A 26619-nucleotide genomic window follows, 5' to 3' on the forward strand; every position below is an offset into this window, starting at 1 on the left:
AGGATTTGTTTGATTGCTGCTCATTTTTGTATGTTCGCCAAGATGCTTGGACGATTCTACGCTTGTAAATCAAGCGTCATAATCGTGACCAAACATGACGTGAATATTCATGAGGTGACGGGGCGTCACTTCCGCACCAGAACGGAGGGGGCGCGGTTTATTGAAATTACACCGAAGCTTCTGATCGTTGACGTACTATCAGACCACGCCGAATGCGGTGTTCTCATTGGCGGACGCCGACTGGTCTCATGACAACAACAGCCGGCCGCCAGCCAATCAGCGCGCGTTCCGAGCCGTGGGGGTCTGTTTGTGAATGACGTAATGGGGCAAAAAAACAAGATGGCGGTGTCTTTAACATAAGTCGGCGTGAATGAATTTACCGGAGTAGCAAACGGAGCCTCTCGTGAGGCCGTTCGTGATGCCACACAATTGTTTCGGAGAGAACAGTAAACTTGTCGATAAGATAAGTTTATTGTAGGTGTCGGCGGACTCAGCGTCTGAACACTCCGGTCGGAGCCGGGGAGGCGAGGCAGACGCGGAGGATGGACGGTGGGGAATATATCTCCACGATAGAAAACATGGAGCCGACTTTAGCGGAATTGGGGGATGAATTTACGCTGGGTGACCTCGACGGTGAGTTGGCTACAATTATCCAGCGGTGTCGTCAACAGTCTAGAGTGTTGTCTTGTCGCTGCTCCCCATATGTCTCTTGACAGCTCCGCTCTTAAACCAGATCATTCGTCCCATTCCGGAGGACCAAATTCACCAAGTTCGAAGTGTCAAAGATTAAAGTGGCAATCCGTCACATTTGTCAAGATAAATCTGATGTTGCCCCTTTCATTTTAAGAAACGGTAAGATTTTGGTGTTGCGAATGCACTCCTCTTATGTGCCGTTTCCGTCGTTGGTGCCGGACCCCGGGCGGCTGATTGGGCATGTGTTGACGTGAATGCCAGCGGAGCGCGGTGCCCATCTCAATTGACCAAGGAAAGAAAATCGACCCTAAAAAGGCATATAGCCGAGAAAAGAATGTCACCAAGCTGGCTTTACACTGAATCCGAGACAGCAACTCAGTAGGAATTCCATTCATTTGTATGGGGAGTTCCAAAAATCGTATGCAAAAAACACCTAAAGGACAGCCTAAAGGGCTTAAAGTAAATTAAATACGTTTAAAAAAAATAATGATGTTGTTGTTGGGTTGTCACCCTATTCCCTATCAACACATTTATTATCTATGGTAAGGAATTGTGTTTATTATTTTTTTTCTCACTTTGCAAACACTTTATAAAGGAAGTTTTAAACGTTTTTTTATGGGAAATGGTAAATGTCCAGCTGAGCTAACTACTTGTTGTACTGGAGAAGACCGTGCTCTCCGACATACTGTGTGACGCGAAATCCAGCCACATGCACTACGACTGCCACCAGAGGGGAGGCTCCGACAGTCGGATTGTTTTTCGGATTCAGCGTAAAGTCAGCTTCACAGAGAAGGTGACGGTTAATGCCCGATGTTGGAAATCTGATGTCACCACATTAAGGTTGATTATACAAAGTCATGAATGCGTTAGGTCTTGCGATCATACTATATTAGTTCATCATTTATGGGTATACTTTCTTGCTTTGTCAATTTTTTGCACTGATGTTTTTCATCAAAGGGTGAAACACAGAAATTCTCGGAGATGTTTATTCAGATGTGTCATTGCACAGCAGTCTGTGTGGGTGATAAAGGAACACCACTGGAATGCAATTTGTGCATTACGTTTTTTTCATGTCTATCGAATGACAAACTTGTTTTTCACAGTGCAGAGACCGACGCAAGCGGGCAGGCAGGCTGAAGGCCATATGCGTGTATTCAATGAACAGATAGCATCACTGTTCCAATCCCCCTCTTATCAAAACAAGTTTTAGCCTTTGGCACACAGTGAAAAGATGGGGCTTTTGCTGTTTGGTTGGCCAGTGCAGAATCACTGGATTTCAATTAGGGCGGAATTTTACTGAATGGTTGTCACCAGACAAGGCTGATGCGCCAGTGTTTAATGGGAGACAATGTGGGATAAGTTGGGGTTCGAGGACAGGAAGCTGACAGTATTATCTGTTTTGTTTGAGCAATTTGGCAGTAGTCATGGATTCCCTAATGCGCCACCTTGCAAACTCTTTTACCAGTAAAACTCTTCACGTTGACAACCAAAGAGGCCCATTGAGTAGACAACCTCATAATTTCTACATTTTCAGGCAGTTAACTTGTGTTTGAGGCCTTTGACAGGGCGTGAGCCAGCAGTAAGACATGTGGTTGTGGTTATATAAGACTCATACAAGAAGAGTGGCGCTATAGACAGACTGTAGAAAGGAATAACAGTCAAAAATGTCAGGAGTAAGTTAAAACCACGGACAAGACTTGTGTCTGGATTTTGAGCATCGCTTCCTCCTCTCCGTGGTGCAGGGCACATTTGGAAACAGTATATTTCCAGTATGTTGTGAAAATTGAAGCTACACTTGCAGTTATAGATATACAATACAATTATAATGTATTCTTAAGGAAAATAAAAATAAGCAAATACTTTAGGCCCCAAGAACACCTTAATTCAAATTGTCTCTAATCAGTGTTTATATTTTAGAAGAAAAATAAATCAAATTTTTAAATATATAGCAAAGCCTTCGAAATTTTACAAATGCCAAATTTTTTAAATTGTGCTTTTCAAGTTGGAAATGTGCTTGAACTTTCAATTAACACCTTCTCCTTGGTGGAAGTTTTCTATAATGTCAAACGCAAGTACGTGATGAGAGAACGATAAATTGATAAACATTCTGGTCATTTAAAATAAAATATTTTCTTGTGAGAAAGTATCAGTTTTTCAAGAAAGGCAACTGGCCACAAGCTATAGAATCACGCTTAAGCATTAATTTCCTGGAAAACTTAGATTGTGCACATAAACTGGAAATTTGCTTTAGTTTCTCTTTCAGTTTCACCAGTCTTAGTCTTTACTTTGACATGTAAAGCCTAAAAACCAATAAATTAACTGTTTTATGGTCTGTCATGTACACAGCTTGTTGTACGGTACATTTACAAAGTCAGTTGAACTTTTTTCTTGACCCGGCCAGTATGCAATCCATAGGATAGAAGTGTGAGGTGTTTGGGGACCTTCTAATGGTTTGTACACTTGACCCCATATTATTCTAGAACATTCTTCAACTCCTCTTTATTTGTGCACAATTGCTGCCTCGATTACATAACACTTGTTTTTTATTTTGCGCTCTGAGCAGTTGAGGAAAGTGTTACTCTGTGACAGTTTCAACCCTTTGTTGTCTGGCTCGTCCGGGGCTCCAGGAGGTTTAAAATGGAGGGAATGGGAGGAAGGGGGGGTCTGCTTTGTTCATTGTAGCCCCGCTACCACCATGAAGGTGAGGGTGCTCATGCTCTCCACCTTGTGTGTCTACTCATTTCATGTTTGCATGTGCAGGACTGAGGACAAGATGTCCTAATGTCACATTAGTGTTAGCATATACAATTGTATCCAACACTGGTTACACGGTCTCTTAACAGCCGGTTGTATTGGACAAACCTGTTGGATGCATTTGCTGCAGCATCACTAAAACTATGAGAGAATATGCTTTCTGGCCTGTATTTATTCAGCGTACCAACATTTCACATATCATCTCAGTTGATAAACTAATGAGAGGGTCATTAGTTAATCTATTCAGAGCATATGTGATATGTTCAGTTAGGACAGACAAGTGTGATCTTTTCAGTGATTGTAACCTTGAACTGTTGATGATGGGTTCAGTCAAGTGTTGCTTTGTCTGGTGTTATATAGTTGAAATGGGTTCAAGGCCGCACGCCCTGATCAAGGCAGAATGTGATGGTTCCTAGGTCTGTGACAAGGTCTAAACAGGCTGTCTCTTTTAAATGGATCTGAAGGTACGGATTCAAGATTCTGTTAGAATAGTCTGGTCGTCCTGTCGGGCCATTTGCTCGTGACCAACTCATCCATGTGTGCTGAAGGACAGACTGGCTCCTTTATAATTTAATACCAGACAAAACCCCTGGCAAAATTAACGTTAACACATATAACTTATGTGTAATAACTTATGTGTAATACCTTACTCATAGTCTTGGTCTAACGCCCAGATTTAACAGCAGAGACTTTTTTTGCTGTCTTGAACCTGGTTTTTGAGGTGTTTTTTTTTTTTTTTTTTTAAACTGCATGTGCACAAGGGCCGCCCATCTCACCAGATGATTGTTACAGAAGTCGCCCTTCTGTCAAGTGTAGAGATAGCTGCCTGCTCTTATCTCAATGCTCTTTTACCCCATTCACATTGTCTCTCGGGGCCATCGGTGTTAGATGTCCTCTACCTATTCAAGGCTGACTGGTGTGGCCTTGACTTGAGTCAGCCCAGTCTTCAAGCAAAGCCCCCCCCCCCCCCCCCCCCCCTTAAATTATGATATCACTCATGGATTAGCTTCATTGCAAGATTTCTGTTTTATAGACTGAGATTATTACTTCCCATTACTGTACAATGAAGTTGTAAACAAGACTTGGCTGTTGTTAAGTTAGCGGCAGCCAAGTTGGTAAGGCAATACAGCTGTAGTCATCAATCTTAGATGTCTTGTAGGCGATGTTGCAATGTTGCTGACATGCTGCACTTATTGTCCTTGGTGATGTAATCTATTGCAAGCCACAGCCACACTTTTCCAGTTAAGATGATCCCTGCAGCTTGGTAATCCTTAGAGTATAAATTAGAAATTTAAGACATACAAGTTGAATGACCCAATTGTGTTTGATGTCTGATGTTGTGGACATTCCCACAGGACCGCATGTCTGGGGTTGTCTTGACTTGTGGATTCTGTCTGTTTCCTCAGAGATGCTCCAGTTCGTCAGTAACCAAGTGGGCGACTTCCCAGACCTGTTTGAAGATCACATGAACTCTGCGGGCACTCTACAGAATGGAGCAGCTAGCGTCGCCCAGCGTCCTGCTCCCCAGACTCCCCAGACCCCCCAGACGCCCCAGGTTTCCATCCCAACCGTATACCAGACCCCCAGTGTGGGTCTGACCCCCTCCCAGACCCTGGCCCCCCAGTCCCTGCCCCTCACCCCTCCCCTCACCCCCGTCCAGACCGCACCCACTGTCACCTCCACTGGGCAGCAGCAGCAGGTGACCCGTACTCCCCCGCTGCTCCAACCACGGCCCCAAGTGGTACAGCCCATCCAGCCTCAGCCCCAGCAGACGCTTCAGCCCACTATCCAGGTATCAGCTCCATGGCAACATCACGTAAGGCAGCTTTTGTGAAACTGTTGATTGGCTCTCAAGTTGCTGTGTCACTCTGTCTGGCTATGCTTGCTCGTTCTCTCTGGTGATGGTACTCTGGGTTTGACAGATTTTGTGCAGTGGATCTCTAGCTTACGTTCAAATGTAAAAAATATTCAAAGATCACAGATTTTATGTAGTGTTATTATAACTAACTCACAATTCACACAAACTTCCACACTTAAGACGGATATAGACCAAACATTAGACGGATAAGTATATAGAAATGAAAATGCATACACAGAAACAAATACGTACTGTACATATTTCATAAATACATTACATGCATTTCAATACATACATTAAAATACATAAATTTTTGTAATGTACATAATTATGTACTTTACAAAAATTTTAATCACAATTATTTTGCCTTGGAAATGACATGATGGACTTATTTTGTAAATAATATACATGCATTGCGCTCTTAAAGCAGCACTATGTAACTTTTGGTATTTGGGATTTGGCGCCCCTACAGTTTCTGAGTGCAATTGCACTTTTACACCACTGTCGTAAAACTTGGGTCGGGTGTCCAAAAATAATTTATTTTACCGGATCAATTTGAACCTTATCCGTTACATTTCAATAACAGTCTATGTTACAAACGCAAATCTAATGTACATCTAGGCTACAGCGGCCCTTGCATGGACCTCGCTGCTTCAGTGAGCACTCAGGCTCCGGGGGAGCCGCGGGGAGAGAGTGCGCGGGGATCGGCCCCCTGCTACAGGTGTAGGTAGCAGAGGTGCTCGGCCTGGCAGATCGGCGCGCAATGAAAGTGAGACCCGGCTGGGGTGCGGGTGCCGGGCGCGGGGCGCACAACTGGCCATCGCGCCCACGTCCTCGGGGAGATGCAGCGGCTATGTTTTGTATGAGCATTATTATCAGACATTTTGACCGGAAAGTTGGGTTTTTTATTTTTTACCAGGCAAAATTACTGGAGCCAAACATCAAGGAAGTGACAAAGTGCCCTTCAGCGTAAGGCACTTTTCCCAGGTTTCGTACCCGAACACAGGAGTTACATTATGCAAGAGCAGCTGTTTGGGGTGGGGTGGGTTGGAACGAAAGGTTCTCCATATTACAAGTCAGTGTACCATGAAAAAGATTCTGAAGCTGTTATTTTAAGGTAAAAAAAGTTACATAGTGTTGCTTTAACACACATAACATGCAATGTGCCCATCAAAACATATTCCATGTACAAACATTAACACCTCCTGCCTTCAACTTCACAACACTGGTGGTTAACACTTCAAGAACCCTTCAAGAAAGCTTAAAAATAACTTCATGACCTAAGTGAACTAGCAGTCAGCTGTAGAGAGCCTCATTTAAATATATATTTTTTCACACAAACAATGCCTGTGTCTCTCTGTATCTCCTCCATATATAGCGGAAAATACAGCAATGAAAAGTTTTTGCGGGAACAGACCGTGTAGCATTTATTAAGTGTATATCATTTTAACGTTAATTAAAACACCTCAGGCCTCTTTGTAGTGTTCAATGGCACTTTACATAACATAAATAAAACAAACACAATAATTTTATAAAGACTACTATAATATATATAAGGAAAGTGTCGACTAGGCATTAAAACAAAGGTTATGTAGAAGGAGGTTGGCTAGGGAACATGACAGGGTGGGGGCTTCTCTGATGCGATTAGCAAGGGCATTCCCACAGAGAGGGGCCACGTCACCCCAGGTTCAGCATTTGGTGCTGGTGATTTACATGAAGAATGGTGTAGGAGGTGCGAGAGATCAGGGAGAGCCAGGTTGTTATGGGCCTTTTTAAAGTTTATCCCGTCTTTGACTGGGAGCCAGCAGAGGACTGGACCGATATGGTTTCTCTGGTGGGTATTTTCTCAAAACCCTCACTTTGTACATTATTGATTGTTGTTTCACTTGTTGCTGGTCCGCATCGATACATGAGCCAAGGTTGTGATTCATGACTGCAATATGATCAATCATGCAGCTCTTCTCTACATTTACTTGAAAGAAGTCTGTGATTTTTATTATTTGATTATGTTACCAGAAATATTTCATCATCTTAATAGAAGTAATTGAAAAGTCAAAATGAACAAAACAAAAAGTAACTCTTTTTGTATTCTCCCCAGATGCACACCCAGGGTATCCCAATGCAGACCCAGAACTTCCCTGTCCACACCCTAGTCCAGACCCACAGCCAGACACCGCTGCCCATCCAGACGCAGGCAGCGCAGACTGTCATGATCACCTCCAACGGCAGCCAGTCTCGTTTCATCCAGAACCCTGTCATCTGCCACCAGAGCCCAGCGCACAGTTTCCAAGGTGACCAGATGGAAGATATCACTATAAAGTGTTCTCTCCTGTTCTTTGTTGCTGTCTGCTAACAACGCAGGGTTACATTTCAGCATACTTAGTACTTGATCGCAGCCTACTTTGGCATTTGTAAAGATCTTTATTAGCATGCAGTTTGTTCATTGGCTTTATGTAGCCGGATTGTTGTTTCGTGTTTGAACCACATTTTTGTGATTAACCATCTGTGTGTCGTTACTCCTCGCGCCCACAGTGCTCCAACCGCAGATGCAGAGCATTGTAACATCACCGCAACTTCAACCAATGACTATCCAGCATCAGCGTGTTCTGACACCCACGGGTCAGACCATTCAGACCCTCTCCACGGCGCCCACCACAGTCCACACCATGCAACAGCAGGTTCAGCAGGTTCAGCAGGTACAACTACTATCCTGATAAAATGCCCAAGCATATAACATCGAACTCTAGCAGGTAACAGCGTTCTTTGGCCCCCTGTTTCCTGTTAGGTTCTGGTCCAGCAGCCTCAGATCCTCAAGACAGAGTCTCTGGTTCTGACTACGCTGAAGCCAGACGGCTCACAGGTTCTGTCCACCATGCAGAACCCCGGGGGGATCACCACCCTGACCACGCCCATCCAAGTCCCAGTATGTATTTTTTTTTAAGTAAAGTCATTCCAATTTATCCTTCCCCCTCTGACAGAAAGACGACTGATTTATTTATTGATCATTTATTTCCTCCCTCACACAGACTCTGATGGGCAGCAACATCCTCACCACCGTCCCTGTCATGATGGCGGGTGGAGACAAGCTACCCATCAAGCAGCTGCAGCCAGGCTCCGCCTCCCAATGTGGGGGAGGGGTCCGCACCATAGTGGATCAGGGCCAGCTGATGGGTGGAATGGTGGGGCCGGGTGGGGTGGTGAAGGAAGGCGAAAGGCGGACCACCCACAACATCATTGAGAAGCGCTACAGGTCCTCCATCAACGATAAGATCCTGGAGCTCCGGGACCTCGTCATGGGCAACGACACCAAGGTCTGTCTCCTTCTCATCTCTAGAGATGTTTATAGCATTATGTTTTGGTATTCCAATGTTTGTGCCTTCCTGTGAAGCTATTATTATTCTTCCCTCAGTAAATTTAGGCATTTAAATAGACACACAATACACTTTATAACTTTGGCTATTTGAGAAAATGTGGTTTTATTTATATATTTGTATGTAGATGTGACTCTTTTTAAATGTAGAAAAAACATTTAAATTTATCTTCACAACTCTCACACACAAATGCAAATACTTTTTACAAGTTTTTGAATTTGTACAGAACAAATTGATGTGGCCCTGACTCGGATTTCTGCGCACAACATGATTTCTACCTTTGTGTCATCTGTGTCACAGATGCACAAGTCTGGAGTTCTGAGGAAAGCGATAGACTACATCAAGTATCTGCAGCAGGTCAACCAAAAGCTGCGACAGGAGAACCTGACCCTCAAGATGGCCAACCACAAGAACAGTACGTGTCCCCACATCACCCAGAGGCACAAATGTCAACTGAGGAAACCCACTGCCGTGTGTTTTACGTACATTTCCGTCCCTCTCCCACTCCAGAAGCTGTGGTTCTGTCTGAGGACGTGGAGCTCAAAGATGAAGTGGTGATGATGTCACCTCCTGCCTCTGACTCCGGCTCTGGTTCTCCTCATCAGTTCTCGCCCTACTGCATTGACTCTGAGCCGGGAAGCCCCCTAATGGAGCACGAGCAGGTATTTAGATGTCTTTTGTATACTGTTTTATATGCTCCTTATATCCTCCTTGGTTTTGGTTTCTAATTTCCTCTCTCTCTCCTTTCACCTCTCTTTCTGCATCTCTCAGATGAAGAATGACCCTGACTCCGCTGACTCTGTGGGAGTGATGGATCGCTCGCGTCTCCTGTTGTGTGCGCTGACCTTCCTCTGCCTGTCTCTGAACCCACTGCCCTCCCTGCTGGGCTCTGAGGATGTGGGGGGAGGCGGCAGCTTGGCCACAGGACACGGGTCCTCCAGAACACTGTTCTGGTTCCCCAGCCACTCGCAGAACTTTGGTGAGCAGAGATTAATTTACTGCAAAAAAAAATCAACAGGTTTCACTGAACAAGCGTAATATTTTGAGTTAGGTTTTGAAAGCAAATTTTTCCTTGAAACCTTGGTCACTTTGGTAATGTGGTCATGTTACATGTTTGACCCATTTGTTGTATTGTGCAATAGTCCTATTGCCAACAACTATATATTTTCAATATACAATTTGGTTCAAAATTGAGCAATTTCAATTTATAAAGTTGTATGTTATCGTATCTTATAGATTACTAGAAACACAACAAGCTGTATTGGTCTTTTTGTTTATTTCAAACCTCAACCCATTTTAAAGAAAATATGTCCAAGCATCATAGCTTTTGTATTGGAGCATTGTCAACTGTGTGTGTGGGCGGAGTTGTGTTTTAATAAAATAGTAATTAATTCATTATTCATTACTAATTCATTATTATACGTCATTAATGATTCATTGCAACACTTCAATTTGAACATTGATTACTTAGTGTGGAAAGCAGACAAGCCATAAGTTTGGCAGATGTTCTGATGTGAAATGAAACCATTCAAACCATCCTACATCTCTTGCTTTTCTCCCGCCTCCTCCAGCATCATGGCTGCGCTGCCTGCTGCCATGGGTGATTGTGTGGGTGCTAAGCGGGGTGGGGGCAGTGTGGGGCTGCGTCAGGGTGCTCTACCTGTGGGAGCCCGTCACCCTGCTCCACTCTCCCAAGTCTGTGTCCTTCTGGAGGCACCGCAAACAGGCCGACCTGCACCTCAACAGGGTGAGTGCGCCAGGTGTAAAACTATCAGAATACGGAGCTTCATCATTTAATTTTGGTCAAGACACAACCAGAGAGGCCTAAAACAATATGACGAGTTTCCTCCTGCTGTTTCTTTCTTTCTTCTGAGGCCAATTCAGGGCTGTTATGCCCAGAACAGTTACTTTTTGTTTTTCAATTCTCCAAGCTACAGCTTGCTCATTTTACTTTGGTTGTTGGGACCGAAGCCCTGAAGGCCTCTCAGTAATTTGAATCGTCCTCTAACTTGCTCCTCTCCCCTGCAGGGAGACTACACCGCAGCCATGGCCAGCTTAGAGACCTGCCTGTCCATCCTGACTCGCGCCCTCCCATCGACCAGTCTGGACCTGGTCTGCTCCTTCACTTGGAACGTGATCCGCTACTGCCTGCACCGGCCCACACCGCTGGGCTGGCTGGTCCACCAGGTGGGGGGTCGGCATGAAGGGGAGGAGGCTCGGACCAGTGCTAAGGATGCTGCGCTGGTGTACCACAGGCTGAGCCAGCTGCAGCTGACAGGCAAGTGCTGGGAAACACGACTCAATCTTTTGTTTTTGCAATTCTCATGCAGACTGCAGGGGTAATGGCTTTCTTTTGGGCACTATTTCTGCCAGCTAGGCAGTTGCCGATGGGGAATGTTCGTTTGGATTATTCTAAATAATCAAATGCTAATGGTTGTCAATAAAACAATCAAAACAATATGGCTGTTTCAGTGTACGCATCACTATAAAGTTGCTCCAAATTGCTAAAGCCGAGACTCTTGTGGCTTATTACCTTTAAAATGGCACTTGCATAAAATCACTTAATCAATTTTACACAAATCTTCAATGATTTTATTATTTTTTTATACAATCCAATTTAAATACCTCGTAATTAAATTCTACCACTCTATTAAGCAATATCAAAATCTGTTATAGAGCTCCAATCCTTAAACAGTGTTTAGATGTTATTATTGCATTAAACTGAATGAGGATCTTCCAAAAGACACAACAGCAACAGATTTGATATCTGAGCCCGTAAAGATTGCAAGCTGTTGATATTATCAAGGCATATTTCCACTGTATGGTCTATCACTAGAAAATGTGGGTTCTTTCTCTCTCTCTCAAGCCCCCCACCCTCATGAAACTCGGGGGTGATGGTAATATGTGTCACTCCGCAGTGCGCTGACTCCCCGCTCTGCTTGTCTCCCTGTAGGGAAGCTGCCTCAGCGCAGCAGCCTCTGGGCGCTGTCACTGTCTCTGAGTGCTGTCAACCTGGGCGAGAGTGCCCAGGACAAGATGGCTCCTGCGCAGCTCGCCCACATCTACGTCACTGCGGCGACCGCCCTGCGCGCCGTGCTGGGCCACCACCTTTCCTGCCTGCCCGTCAGCGTCTTCTCCCTTTCTCTACCATAGTCTTTAGACCTGCAGTGTGAAGCCGTTTGTCCGTCTTGTACATTGTTTAAATGACAAATGAGAAAATAATTTCATCTGTGAATCTTTCCCATATCATTCTTTCTATCTAGTCTTCACATAAAAACAGATTGAGAACGTAGGATTTGATTACATTTCCCTTACCTTTCTTTCAGGCCATGTGAATTTCTTCTCTGTCTGTTTTTACAGGGCTACTTGCTGAGCTGTGCTGAGAGCGTGGCTAGCCAATCGGATTCCAAGACCATCCCGGATTGCCTGCGCTGGCTCTTCACTCCACTGGGCCGGCAGTTCTTCCTGAGCTGCGATTGGACCGTGAAGTCAAAGGGCAGCGACGGGGTGTACACCTCTCGAAGAGATCCAGGTAAACCACATCAACAGATAAAACGCATTCTAGTAGAACTGAACTGTCTTCAAAGGTGAAATGTTTTTGGGGAAATTGTTGCAATTGTTTATGATTTGCGGTAGTTCAACTGAGATCATTTAATTTGTTCAAATAACTTTAGTAATTTGTAATGCATGGTCAGCTTATATTCTATATAATTAATAATTTATTGCAACAGCTATCAAATGGAAACTATTCAAGGAAAAAATGCTAATTTCTTTGGCTCCAGTGTTGTGTGTACTGATGGATGCTAACCTACCATTAACCCTCGTTTCCTCCTTCCCCTCAGCGGACCCGATTGCCCAGCTCCACCGCTGCTTCTGTAAGAAGCTGATAGAGCGAGCCGTTCACACCCTGATCCAACCTCAGAGCGACTCGGACGTAGGCAAACACAAGGAGGACTCCGGGTAGGAGTGCTTTTTATTTTTAGATTGTTTTGTCTTGAAAGCTTGTGCTGGACCTTTTTTTTTTCTTTTATCGCCTCATTTTTATCACTTTAGTCTTCTTTTTGTCTCTCCCTCCCTCTCAGGGAGTTCTCCAGTGCCCTGGAGTTTCTCCATTTGCTGGACCGCTGCACGGAGGAATCTCCATCCGCTCCGCCCTCCTTCCCCGCTCCTCCCAATCACACCACCACACCAGGTATGGATGGAATGGGCCGACACACCCATTACTGTCTGTATGAGGAAAGAGATTCAATGTGGAATTCCCGTCATGCCTCCGAAGTGGCGGAACGCTGACTGTGAATTTGGCAATGCTGTCAAACATTTAATCAAAACCAGCATAGTTAACAAGGTTAGTCATTGCTCTGAGGTAATTAATTATGAAAGGGATGGAAACATAATAGCCATGTTAATTAGTGATAGTGGAAATTGATTTCCTTCACTCTTACAGCAGGCTGGTCCTGATAGCATAGAGAGACATCCGCTCCATATCTCACACCTGCAGATGAAATATGAAGTCTTGGGGCAGCTCAGTATCTGTCTGAATGACAGATAGTGCACTATCAGTTGCTGCTCGCCGATTTCCCTAATTACCTAACCGACAAGCGAAAATGGTCCAATCTTTGTTTATTCATTCATTCATTCATTCATTCATTACCAACCCGAGACATTTGACAGCTTTAACAAAGCTTTGTGTTGACAAGCCTGAGGTTGTTGACAATTACAAATAACAGTGAGAAACTGGAAACACAAACTGGCTCCTACACTTGAAGTTCCCTGAGGTGAAAATATGGTTATTCTATCCTATTTAGTTGTATTTTGTATTGTTGGGTCCCAAAGGTATAATTTGTCCACTCCAGCTGCTTCAGAGTCATGCTCTGTTTCCATGTGTTATGACAGACCACATTACATCAAATCCACACAGGGCTGATGGCTACCATGTTAATGACGGTGGTGAGGACACATGTGACGATCAAAGTGCATGAAGAGGGCTGAGGATGGTATTGATAAAGATAAAGCAAACACTTAAACACCCCAGGATGCGTTGTGAAAGGCATGGGCCTCAGGTTGGACCATGAAGGAATGATTACACGGGATAAAAAGCCTTCCGGTCTCTGGAGACATTGGCGAGCGTTGTTCAAAGATTTTTGTTGTGTTGCTCCCGTCTTCCTGCCAGTCGGAGACCCTGTCAGCCGCTGGTGGGCATCGGTCCTAAAGGCGGCCGTCCATTGGCTGCAAGGGGACGATGTCACCGTGAGGTCACTGCTGACAGAGGCGGAGCGCATGCCAAGAGCTCTACACACCCTCGAGTGAGTGGAACCTCCCTTTGATTTATTAAGGATCAGTTGAACTAAGTTGATGTTTGACATTGATACATTCTACTACACGTTATTAGTCTATTGCAGAACTTGCATTAGTGGTGGAGGTTAAAATGGAAAATAGAAGTGCAAAATTGAACCAACCTATTACTTAATTAATTAACTTGGTACCAAAGTTGCTAAAAAGGTTCAGAAAAGAGCACAACCGTACAATGCCGTTGCATTGTTGGTACAATATTGCAGTTGAACAAGCGATGTATTAAAGTGTGTGTTGGTCTATTGCAAATCCATTAACAAACAAACATTACACACACTCGCCTGTAAACACCTGTTGATGCAAATTAGTGTTGTTAACAATTAGTCAAATATCAATTAATGGCTAATAAGAATTTAATCAATTAAGATTTTGTCTTATCCATAAGAACTGAACAGTCTGCAAAGTAGATGGAGGCTTCCAGAAGAACGACAAACAACATAACATGGCTGCGGGTAGAAAACGTGAGCTTCTCGATGCCAAGAAGGAAACTATGTGTTTATTGTTGCTCGACAACTAATGCTGCATTCAGTTGGAAGACGGTAGACGGGAACAGGATAATGGCACTTTCTGAACGGCGCGGGGGGAGGGGAAAAAAAAAAAAAAAAACCCGGAGTGAGGGAGAGGGTACGACGGCAAAATAAAACAAGCGATATGTTGTTAAGGTGATGACTCCAATTAAAATGATTTGACTAAATTATTTAGTGTCTGTTTATATATAAGAATTTTAGTAATGTTAAGTAATTTTATTAGCCCCTCGTTGTCCATAGCTGCACCAGACTTGATATGCTACCTAACATCCGGCACATTCCATCACAGAGGACGGCAAAAAGTTCACCTATTTAACTTGCACAAACCTCTCAATTAAGACTAATGAAAGTCCTCCCAACCTTTGATCTTTGCTTATTTCTCTTTGCTTTTCAATTACGACAGTGAAAGTTTATTGCCAACTTATCTGTGTTAAAAATGTAAACTGAGGGATCCGGCCGAAAATTCCCTAATATCTTGGCATCAACATGACCTCAGCTTGTAGCTTGGGGAAATTCAGCTTTGTTCCTGCAGATAAGCCAAAACACTGCTGCCCTCCAAGGAAGAAAAATAGAAATTCCTGCTGCTGCACAAAACCATATCTGAAGAAAGGGGAATAAATAAATGGGGAATAAAAATGCTGCACAGGGTTCATTGCCTTTTTTTTCTCTTGTAACTTGTGTTTTATTGGTTCTTTCCTACGATCGTTCATAATATTCGTAGTCGTGAATCCCAACAAACTGCTAATCCCCACAGCCCTAACCCTGTGTCTCCCTGTGTGGTCGTGCAGTCACCCACTGCCCAAGGCCGTGCTGCTGCTGTGCAAGGCTGTGCAGCTGAGCCTGTCACCGCTGAAGGGAGAGGCAGCCGTGGCCTGCCTGTCCCACTGTGACCGGGCCAGCAGCTACCTGCGCTCCAGCATCGCCGTCCCGCTCGCACAGTCTGGCAACTGGCTCAACAAGGTAGAGAAACAGAGACTCCCCTGCACACAACACACACACACAGGCTAGGGGGCTGCCGATTCTTCCGACACGCCATTATTCCGAAACCCAAATAGTCCGAAAATTTTTGTTTTAGTTTCAGTTTCTCGACTTACCTTAGACTTAGACTCACCATTCTGCCGATTTATATATATTTTTTTTCCTTATACTTATAATACTTATAAATTTTGATATATTTGTACAAAATAAATATTCATAAAAGCTATCAATTTGAGCTTTGCTGATACTGTATTCAGATTTGGCTTCACCCCTACTTCGCGTACTTGTTTCGGCAATGGTACTGCTTCCATTCACAACACAGCCGTCCCGGCATTTTCCCATAAATTTTACTAGGTCTTGAGGGGGGAAATTGCCAGAACAGAGTTCCCTGAATATCGATCCCTGCTCCCATTCACACATGACCCTATCATACAGTCCTCACAAGTATAATGAAACAAACAGACACATGACCCGGACACACACTAGGCATGGAGTGACCTCACAGAATGTGTGAATTCATGGTTGTGTCTTTCACAGCTTCTCTTGCCCTTTCTTTCTTTTCTCCCCCCCCCTCTCTCTTTCTCTTTCTATCCCCACTGCCTTTCTCCTTCACATACACCCAAATACCTGTGTGTATGTGAACTCGACACTGACACCATCTGGTGGCTTTGCTTAGACACTGCTGCGTTCCCCAGGCTTTCTCTGTCACAGCCTGGTGTGTACCCTGTGTAGGACAGGCGTCTCAAACCACAAGCCCAGGGGCCATATCCTGCCACACAATTAAGCGTTGTTCATGATGATGCTTTTTCTTTCCTTAATGATCAACATGGCCCCCCTAGGAGATGACAACCTGCCCAGTGCCCCTAGGTTGTTTGAGGTTGAGATCCCTGATGTAAAGAGAGCATCAGAAGGAATTACGGTAGAAGAACTGTATTCAGGGTTCAAAATGTGCATGTACACATGCACATACACACACACACACACACACACAAATCCGAACAGAGTCTCTCTCTGAGTCTCTCAGGCTATCGTGTGTGCCCGCGTGTGTGTGTGTGTACAAGGTGTGGGTGGTAGGAGGTGGCTGTGGTGCATTGTAGTTGCATTGCATGCTCCTGCAGACCAGTGCAATGTGTCTGCAGTGCAGTACAGAGGCCTCCACTATCTGCACGCACCCGCAACACACACCAGCAGCTTCTCCTCACAACCAACAACCCCAATAGGACAAAGTTATACTTTTTTTTGCTGTGTTCCCTTACTTCAGAAATCGTTGTACTAGTAATAGATGTAGTAGTATGTGCTCTTATTTTTACTCCCACCACTCCAGTTACATAGTCCAGCCTGAGGAATTTGAGATATCTCTCTGAACCATGATTGAGATATGGAGCACTGGGCTTTGATTACAGTAAAGCTCTCTGTCCCATCTCTTTGTCACTACAATAGCATATAGCAATACAGTATTGTACCACAGACTCGTGCATTTTTAACAACTCGCGGCTTTCCTATCTCCTCGCCGCAGGGGGTGGAGCTCCTGGGGTGCGACCTTCTGCTGACCCTGAGGACCAGCCTGTGGCAGCGGGGCGGTGGCAGCAACGGAGAGCCGGGCCCCGCTCCCGGCTCCCAGCTGGCCGGGTTCCAGAGGGACCTGAGCGCTCTCAGGAGGCTAGGGCAGTGCTACAGGCAGGCGCAGCACAAGGTTTGGAACTGTGTACTTTGTGTGAGGGTGATATTGACAAAATAAAATAGGAGAACACCACAATATCGAGAATTTGGCCGCGATAGACGATTTAATCGGGGGTCGTAATGTGACAAATCCTGTCTCCCCATTACAGAAGTGCAGGATTTATTATTTAGAAGTAAAGTATTTACACAAAAACATCTAGTTTTTACTAAATTAAGTCCCAAAGCAACCGGAAGCAACAGGTTTGGGATGGGTCCCTTAACTCTGTTGTTTAAAACTTTGTTTCATACATGTAGGAAACAAACGAAAATAAATAAATCTAAAATCAAAAGAAAGGCATCGGAGGCGGCGCACAACACTGTCTGGAGGAGGAAAAAAAACCAAAAAAAACGCTGAGTTAGGTTTACGATTTTTCATTTTCCCTACAAGTAAGACACTAAGGAAACAAAATAAATCAAAATCTCTCTCTGTGAGATAATGTTATATGTTGCTCTATTATTATCACAAGATTTGCATATAGAGCGGCAGGCGGGGGGGGCCCTTGATACCCCGTGGTGCCCTTTATATCAGGCTCTTTTTTTTTTTTTTTTCTTTCTTCCTTCTTTTTATTTTATTTTTTTAAGGCATGAATGGGCATCAAGGTAGCGGCTTGTCTGGGCAAGATAATGCACATTCATGAGGAACGTATCCTCGGCGCGCCCGCCATGTGCACACAGCGGATCATTAGATCCAGGAGTTCGATGCGCACCATCGCAGCCGTGATGTGTAACTGCTCGGTTTGCCCGGAGCGGAAAAATGTCTCGAAGCGGATCTGGGAGTCCATGCGTCTTTTCTTCTTCTTTTTTTGTTTTTGGCTTTGAGCATCTGCCCCTCTTAAATTCTCCCCACGGGACTGTAGAGCGGGGAAGTGAGATCCGATCACCAGTGGTTACCTGACAGCTCTGAGCGGAGAGGGGGACAGCCTCCGCCCTCTCCCTCTCTCCCTCGCCCCCTCTCCCCTCCAGTTTCAGAACACGGTAAATTGCACTTACACTGTTTCAATGCTCGGATTTTTCCTGGCGGATAATTTGTATTTATTTAATTTTTTTTAAGTCGTCTATCATCAATGTTTCACAGTTAGACGATTTAATCGTAAATCTGCCCAAGCCTAGTACTGACACACAATCATTTTTTAGACTAACAATCATCTTAAGTAATGTGGATATTATGACCGAGCAGGTAGAGGCAGATAGAGAACACTCTACAAAGTTCAGAAGGCATTATAATGCAGCCTTAAAGACAACATTTAACTATATCACAATATTTTGACCAAAATCCAAATTATATCAATATATACCAGCACATCTTTATGTACATTTGAGAGTTCTAGGGCTTAAATTGCCTTTTTCAATCTACATTACACTGCACAGCCCCGCCTTTGGTGACAAAACTAAAGAATTTCCGACCAGCCCCGCTTCTCCTGTTGACACCAAACACAAACAGTTGGTCCGAGATGGAGCAAAATAGCACTGAGCAGTGATTAACCCAAACCAAAACAACAGGGTCGATGCTACACAGTTTGCCCTCCGTTTTTATTTTTATTTGCTATTTTGGTCTTCTGCCACGTGACCTGACATGGAAAAGTCCTCATCAAGAAACTAGCGCCAGACTGACTGACGGTGTCAATAAGAAAACAAAAAGTGTTTCTATTCAAATGTAGAAGAACTAAACTGCATAATTGTCTCCACTGCTTGCGGCCATCTTACCCAAGTGAGCGTGAAAGGTATGAATAATCGATTTATCATTTAAATGAATAAAGGCAAAATTCAACGATTTCTCATTTTACTCGGGGTATTCTCAGTGAAAGTGTTTCTTAACTAATTAGAATTCTCTCCACAAAGTGCCGTTCTTACCCCCATGCAGGCAAGACATCTCACTCTAAGGACATGAATCCGATCATTTAAGAACTGGGTAATGCAGCATGGGAAAAACAGAGATAGGATTCCCCACTAGCGTGTGCACTGACACAAAGTGTTTCACAAGTGATCACAGCCTCGAAGATGCTGGGAGTGTTCACGAAAGCAATTTAAAAGTCATAAATCATCAGGCTTTTCATTTCGGGCCTGTAACGTCTCGCTTTGAGTTATATTTGCATTCGATATCCCGGCGGAATGAACGACGGTGGATTGATCCTTCTAATCATCCCTCATGCCCTGACTTCTCTCAGCAGCCGTTCCGATCGATCAAACGCTCTTTCATCACTGCTTCTTGCGCGGTAATTTGTCGTGCTTTGACATGCACAGAATGTTTACGGAAACGGTCACGTCTCCGTCCTGCAGGTGTTTCTTCACGAGACCACAGTGAGGCTGATGGCCGGAGCGAGTCCCACGCGGACGCACCAGCTGCTGGAGCATAGCCTCCGACGCCGGACACACAACTCCTATAGCGCTGGTTAGGAAGACACACACACACACACACACACACACACACACACACACACACACACACACACACACACACACACACACACACGCTCATCCACACTTATGACATGACATGTGATACCAGCTGGGAGAATACAGTCACCATAGGACCCACAACTTCTACACAGCTGACAATTTGGACACACAGTTATCTACACACATAGAGTATACACGTATTATTTCATTATTTCAAAAAAAGGTTTGCACAGCCAGCAGAATGTGAATTTGTGAATAATATCTAAATAAGTGTGTGTATGTTTACTGTGGATTTATTTTTGGTTAAGAGGCTTATGGCCAGCATTTTGTTTACTGTTAAGGCTCATATTTAATGTCAGGTTTATTTATCATCATTTCTATCTTAAGTTCATCTTTCTTGTCCAGCTGTTTGTCTCATAAGTTATTGTATAGGACGTTGAACTTGAACTATATTTTGTTGTTGGACATGAATTTAAAAAATATTTTCTTTCATTTTTATGTTTTTTTTCTGTTATTTCAGGTTACAGTATATCTATTGTATATCACTAGGTTTCATGTATATTGTCATATTTTACTGTGTACAGTTAACTGTTATAATTTGTGTTTCCATATAATTTTTCCATATAAAATTCAAATTTATTTTAATATTTAAATTATTATTGTATTGCTTTATTATTATTTTTCCTACTGTTTTGATGTGAGCTTCTGGGAAGTACAATTTCCCTTCGGGGATAAATAAAGTATATCTCTTCATTTGACATTTAATTGTATTTCTATGATATAAAGGAATATTAGTGTAATAAAAGTGTCATTTAGACACTGGTATCAACAACTGGTATTTATTTTTTCTGTAACCTCAGCAACAGGATTTTGGAAAAGCCTGACTTACTTCCATCTGACTGTAATCTCCTTCTGTTTATTTCTCACCTCTATTCTTCCTCACCCCTCCTCCCTCACCCACTCAGACGGCGAGTGCGTCCTGGGTGAGCGGGAGCGGGCCCACGCCATCCTGCTAGCCTGCCGCCACCTGCCCCTACCCCTGCTGACCCCGCCCGGGCACCGCGCCCGCCTGCTGGCCGAGGCCAAGCGCACCCTGGAGCGTGTAGGCGACCGGCGCTCGCTGCAGGACTGCCAGCAGATTCTGCTGCGCCTCAGCGGGGGCACCACCATCGCCGCCTCCTGACCGCCCTGCACCACAGAAACACACACACACACACACACCCACACACATACATATGTTCATTCTCAAGCACCGATTGCAGATAGGTCACATTATCTGACGGCCTCTTAATTTGCTTTGAAGATAATACAGATGCCGGTCCAGATGCCGGTCTTCAGATCCACAGGCTGTACGGGAAGCCTCCACACCAGGGGTCTCAAACTCAAATGATCTGGGGGCCACTGGCCAGGTTGGGTTCTCCTAGAACATAAAACAAACTCTCGTTTTTTTTTTGTTTTTTTTGTTGCATTTTGTTTTTACACTGCACATTAGTGAATTGCTTAATAATACATCTGTTGAAACAATCTTAAAATCTTTGTTATATTCTATTCCATTCTGTCTTAACATTCTGAAAACATTAGGCAAAACTGTGTGGATTCATTAAGAATTGTGATTTTAAAATTAATATCCGGACCAAATTCTACATAAACATGCCGTTGGGCCGAATTTAATTGGCGAGCAGGCCCCCAGATGTGGCACCCAGACCTCCAGTTTGACGCCCCTGCACTCCACGGAAAAGCAGAGCGTGCGTTTTTTTTTCTCTCTTTTTAAATGCTACTGCAGCACAATCACGCCACCTCCTGGACAAAAACGGCAACACACCGGCATATTCCACTGTCATTCCCGCTTACAGTACAAGGAGAATCGGGTTCTACGGGTCCCAAAGGGAATAAGGGACCATTAACTAACGGCTATTTGAATTAATGCAGCGCACATTGCGTTAATGGGCTCTAGGGTAGCAAGCTGTACAATCACTGCCAGTGCACATGGAACTGCCTGCACGGCAACAAGCAGAATGTTTTCTATAACAACTAAGCTTCGGTTAAGGGCTTCAGTGCATTTTGAGCTTAGAAGCCATCTGGATACAGTTGAACTTGGCTTTACTATAGAGAGCAGACTGACTGTCTAGCTGGCTGGTTTGTTTACCTTTTTTGTTTTGTTTTTCATCTGTGCTTTGCTGAGCGGTGTCTTCCTTTCTACCTCAAACACTGTGCAACAGCAACATTGTACTGTGGCGCGATATAGGAAATCCTAAGACCACGTCGGTCTACTTCAATTGAAATCAAGTAATTTAGCAAGTAAAGTGATACTTGAGTTCAATAAACATGATCAAATTGGTATACCAAGCAGCCTTATGTAGGCGTATTAACAAGAAGGAAAGAAAGAAACTTGGGATGATTGGATTAGAAAACAATTTTTTATAAGCATATTTAAACAGGAGAGTAGCCAATTGCATATACAGATGGGGGGGTTAAAAGCCTAGTCCAATAAATGGATAGGCACAGACTCATACATGAATACACACATACTTTCATGTGACTGTACATAGGCTGTACATAATCAGATAAGATGAACGTTCCTAAATAGATTGTATAGGATATATCCTTCCCTACTGATAGAGAGACGCACATCACACAGCAACTCATTCTTGGGTCAACTTTCGGTTTAAAAAAAAAAAAAAAGCAAGCACAGGCTGGATCTAAGGCTCGTAATCTTAAGGCTGTGACCAGGATCGCAGTCTGCGGTCCAACCAACTCACACTGTCAGCCCTTCCTCCTGTAAACTGGAGGGGAAAAAAGTCTTACATGGTCAGATTAGTACATTTTTGTCGCTAGCGATCCACGTGAGGCTGAATATTTCTGGTAAATGTGGTCAATGTATGATATTTAAAGCTCTGGAGAATAATGGCCTTGGTGTAGTTAGGAACTGTTTCTATTTTATTATGTTGTACCACATTTGAATTGTCAAGCGGGGGCCTCTATTATTGTGAAGTTTGTGAACGATGGGCGCTTTTTATTTTGTTTTGGATCATTTCTCAGTTTAGACATGACGTGTCACTTCTGTCATTCCCAATTTTGTGTTATAATTATCTTATTTAATGGCTGTGTGATAATATTACAAATGTTCTTTTTCTTCCGAAGCGAGCAGTCACATTGTTTCATTAGTAAGGAAACTTATAGTGCAAAATGTCCAGATAGAGAAAAGACCCAAGGTTAGACACGTATCATTTTTAATAGAAAGGTGTATATTTTATTGAATAGAAAAGGTCTATCTCAAACAAATCAGAATGCCACTCAAGGAACAATCTTACTTTTGGCAATTGTTGGTGTTGAAATATACTTGTAGGCAAATGGGAAAGTAGTCCCTAAGAAATATGACTTGTCATCAGTCTTCCAGAGAATCTTTCCATTCAAACCGTTTCTTTATTTATCCCAAATCCCGAACAAACATAAACCAGCTTTTATCCAACTCGGTCATCACAGATTTAATTTGGCCAACTCGCCACTATGGGCGAGGACATGCATGGCCAGCCATCTGTGCTGAAGCAAAGTTGTTGCAATTAGTAATGTTATTATATAATGTATATTATATAATAATAGTCTTATTATTTCACTGTTATGTTACAAAATGTCGGTTTTCCCCATATATATGTTGTTTGTTTCTGTATTTCTATCTTTTTTTTTGTTTTGTTTTTTTAATAAAACACGACAGTGGCTGACGTATTTGGTTTTCTCTGCAGAAAATTATTGTGTCAATTGGTTCAGGATCTGTGATGAAATATTTTTTATTGAGGACATTTTTGTAATGACTGAATCTCACAAAACATTAGACAACCCTGAGCAATTAAACCAACATAACCAATGTACATTTGGTAAGAAAAAGCATGTTGAAAGTGAGAAAGCGTCCGGGAGACTAGGAGGAACAACTTGACACCTCTAGCTGTTTTAGAAATGACAGTTGATTGATTCAGAAAGGAAACGTGTTTACATTACATTACATTACATTAGAGGGAGGGAGTGGCAGTGTGCTGCAAGATATTCAGTCATGCGTTCTTTCATTTATTATTTGTTATTATTATTTGCTACTAGATAAAGGTGTTTTAGTGAGACCATATTTAAATTTCTTGTCACGTGGTCAGAATGTATGTTTGAGAATAGCTGCCTATCCCAGTCGTGTCGTTATAAACAAATAAAAACATTTTAAGAGACCATAGCTACACATTAACCGCCTTTTTAATACATTTTGATACTATAGCCCGGAACCTTTAGTCCACCGTCGAATTGATGGAACGGACGTTGTTTGCGCCGTGTTTCTAGTCGGACGGGTTTACGCGGTGCACCTCAACTGCACCAGGGAAGCAGGAAGTCGAACAAACTCACGTGTAAAAAAAAATGAAACCCAAGAAAAATAATAATGCGCCCAAAAAGCCCAAATTTAAGCCGGGCTCAAAGAAAAGAGAAAACAAATGCATTGTTACGTTTGACGACGAGGACCGACAGTAAGTCATCTGATTTGTAAGGCGCAAACAACCTTGTTAAACATTGATTTGGCGGGTGTAAGCCTTACAACATTATCTGTTGCTAGTTGAGTCTATTAGATGAGCTTTGTACATTATGCAAGATCACGCTACGCTCACATTTTGAAAACGTAACTGGAAAAATAAGCTGGTCGAATACTCAATACCTATGTGAGGCCAACACTGTCTTGCGCAGGGAGTATCTCACAGGCTTCCACAAGAGGAAGGTGGAGAGGAAGAAGGTAGCACTAGCTGAAATCAAGAAGAAAATCAAAGAAGAGAAGATCAGAGTTAGAGAACAGGTAATGTCAGACTTAAGGTCAAATAAGGATGGACTGTAGCGTAATGTAATGATTACAAATGATGAATGGAACCACTATATTTTTAATCTTAGCGGCACAAAGAGTACATCATGATGCTGAAGGAGAGGAGAGAGGCTCTTGGTGGGTGAGAAATAAAATATTGACTTGTGTGACTTCACGGATCTGTTGTGATAAAGGTTTGGATGTTGACATCTCTCATTGCTTTGTTAACTTGTCAGCCCTCTGTTTTAATGCGCTGCCCTCTAGATGAAGATGGTGATGATCTGGAAGGCGCGATCACTGACACGACAGAGTTGATGCAATACGACCATCCCAACCACACCGTCACCGTGACGACCATCAGTGACCTGGACCTGACGCAGGCCAGACTTCTAGGACTGGGAGATGAACAAGTAAAGCGTCAGCATCCAAATTGTTCTCTGAAAGGGCTACAAGCAAACTACTTTTGAGTATAGGATTCACAAATGCAATAATATGTTTTTGCCAAATAATGTGTATGGCTCTCGTTTGGAACGACAGTATTTAAAATTTTACGGTTAGCTTTAAACCGCTACGAAATTGTGACTTCAGAGGAAACTATGTCGTTGGAAGTGAAACTTGTTTGCCCTGTCAAGGTTGATGGTGAATGTGAAGATGAAAATAAACCGGAGGGAGAAGGGAAGGAGAAGAGAGAGAAAGAGGAGAAAATGAGCGCAATGCCAAAGCAAGCTCACCAACCCATCCTCAACAAAAAGTAAGCAATGATGTACACACACACACACACCAGTAATTCCCCTACCATAGCCATCAGTGGGTGGATCGCTCACTGATCGTTAATATCAGCCAAAATTCGAAAATTAATGTTCTTTTTACTGAAGCGATTTGAAGTACAATCACCAGTTTGACAAATGACAATTACGCTCTTTTCAATGTGGATGTCATGCACCTTTTAGTATCTTAGTGTTCACCGGACCACAGTGGTCACAATAACCACAACTTCATGTGATTCGGTGGAGGAATGGACTTCTTTTGCTTTAATTCGATGAATTAAAACAAACCACATCATTGCCACGATAATATTTCCAGTTATTTATCACTGTGAAGTCATATTGCTAAACTGAAGGTCGGAAATTGACAATGATTAAATTGCCAAAAAATTGCATCCAGCATGTACGTTTTCATCTCTCCTTACCTTGTGTGATTGCACAGGGAACGGTACCTGAAAGTATTTCTCACTATTCACCATAACCTCTTTATCTCTCCATTGATCCATCCTAGGATCCGCTCCCTGACGTCCTCACTCAACATGTTCACCAAGCAGAAAAAGGGAAATCGGAAGCAGGATGTGAGGGGAGGGCGAGGGCGGCCGTCAGACAAAAGGCACAATCTACCCCAGACTAAAGCCAAGACCGGGAAGACCGGGAAGACCAGCAAGAGGGACCGACGACGACAGACAGGGAAGAGGGTGCATCACGATGAATGAGAGAGGGAGAGTTTGTGTTGGTGGGGAAAGAAATGAAACCTAAATACATTTAAAGGTTGACTGTGAATAAGCTGGATTTCGAATTGGTCAGAATCTCTCGCGGGGTCTCTGGGTCTACGCCAGCCGGAAGAGTCGTCGATGGAGAAGCTGCTCTTCCTGCTGCCGCTGCACCCATCACTTTGTGGCTTTCCAAGTGGACACATATTTACATTTTGTCATGACGCAGCTGTTTTTGTAAAGTTCTATTTCTTAATAATGTATGTATACAAAACCACTCACTTAAACACCAATTAAAGTGAAATGTTTGAATTGACCTGTAGTCATGGTTTTCTCCCTGAGATATCATCTCTCTAACGCGTTGTTTAAAAAGGAAACTTGACACTAACCAACATTCTCTCGTTTAGAGAATTGTGAAAATTATCATTGGTTTTTATTAACAAAGCTTTAAAGGAGGATTGGCTACTCTTAGAGCACAGTTCTTGTTAATATCATGAAATACACACTATATAATATATGGCCTGAATGTATTTTAATCCCATACATCAGTGGTGTTTACTTATTTACACCGAGCTCAGCCTATGCGTGGCAGCTGTCACCAGAAAGAGTTTCATTTCGCTTTCTAAAGACCATGATATTTAATACAACCGGGCGATGGTGGAGCCGCTCTGCCA

General features: G+C 43.3%; 2 protein-coding genes across 2 annotated transcripts; both read left to right on the top strand.

Moving 5' to 3' along the window:
* The first annotated feature begins 452 nt into the window (after positions 1–452).
* srebf2 (sterol regulatory element binding transcription factor 2) lies at positions 453–23369 on the top strand. The gene is made up of 20 exons (XM_080009745.1): positions 453–633; positions 4854–5239; positions 7404–7596; positions 7838–8001; positions 8091–8228; positions 8332–8616; positions 8977–9091; positions 9187–9338; positions 9448–9655; positions 10248–10423; positions 10705–10954; positions 11630–11799; positions 12037–12208; positions 12519–12636; positions 12759–12868; positions 13847–13979; positions 15341–15512; positions 17047–17223; positions 19527–19638; positions 20612–23369. Exons 1-20 carry the CDS (start codon positions 543–545, stop codon positions 20827–20829), a joined length of 3540 nt encoding a protein of 1179 aa, XP_079865871.1. The 5' UTR covers positions 453–542; the 3' UTR covers positions 20830–23369.
* Positions 23370–24006: 637 nt separating this feature from the next.
* nol12 (nucleolar protein 12) lies at positions 24007–26248 on the top strand. The gene is made up of 6 exons (XM_080009782.1): positions 24007–24145; positions 24360–24465; positions 24558–24606; positions 24733–24878; positions 25101–25219; positions 25744–26248. The coding sequence occupies exons 1-6, from the start codon at positions 24039–24041 to the stop codon at positions 25946–25948; spliced, it is 732 nt and encodes a 243-aa protein (XP_079865908.1). The 5' UTR covers positions 24007–24038; the 3' UTR covers positions 25949–26248.
* The last annotated feature ends 371 nt before the right edge of the window (positions 26249–26619 follow it).

Source organism: Zeus faber (genome assembly GCF_960531495.2).
Source record: "Zeus faber genome assembly, chromosome: 11".
Lineage (NCBI taxonomy): Eukaryota > Metazoa > Chordata > Actinopteri > Zeiformes > Zeidae > Zeus > Zeus faber.

Coding starts and splice junctions, on each gene's coding strand:
- nol12 (XM_080009782.1), top strand. CDS start 24,039: ATGAAACCCAAGAAAAATAATAATGCGCCCAAAAAGCCCAAATTTAAG. Junction 24,466..24,557: donor AGATCAGAGTTAGAGAACAG/GTAATGTCAGAC, acceptor TTTTAATCTTAG/CGGCACAAAGAGTACATCAT. Junction 24,607..24,732: donor GGAGAGGAGAGAGGCTCTTG/GTGGGTGAGAAA, acceptor GCTGCCCTCTAG/ATGAAGATGGTGATGATCTG.
- srebf2 (XM_080009745.1), top strand. CDS start 543: ATGGACGGTGGGGAATATATCTCCACGATAGAAAACATGGAGCCGACT. Junction 15,513..17,046: donor CTGGCAACTGGCTCAACAAG/GTAGAGAAACAG, acceptor TCCTCGCCGCAG/GGGGTGGAGCTCCTGGGGTG. Junction 19,639..20,611: donor ACACAACTCCTATAGCGCTG/GTTAGGAAGACA, acceptor TCACCCACTCAG/ACGGCGAGTGCGTCCTGGGT.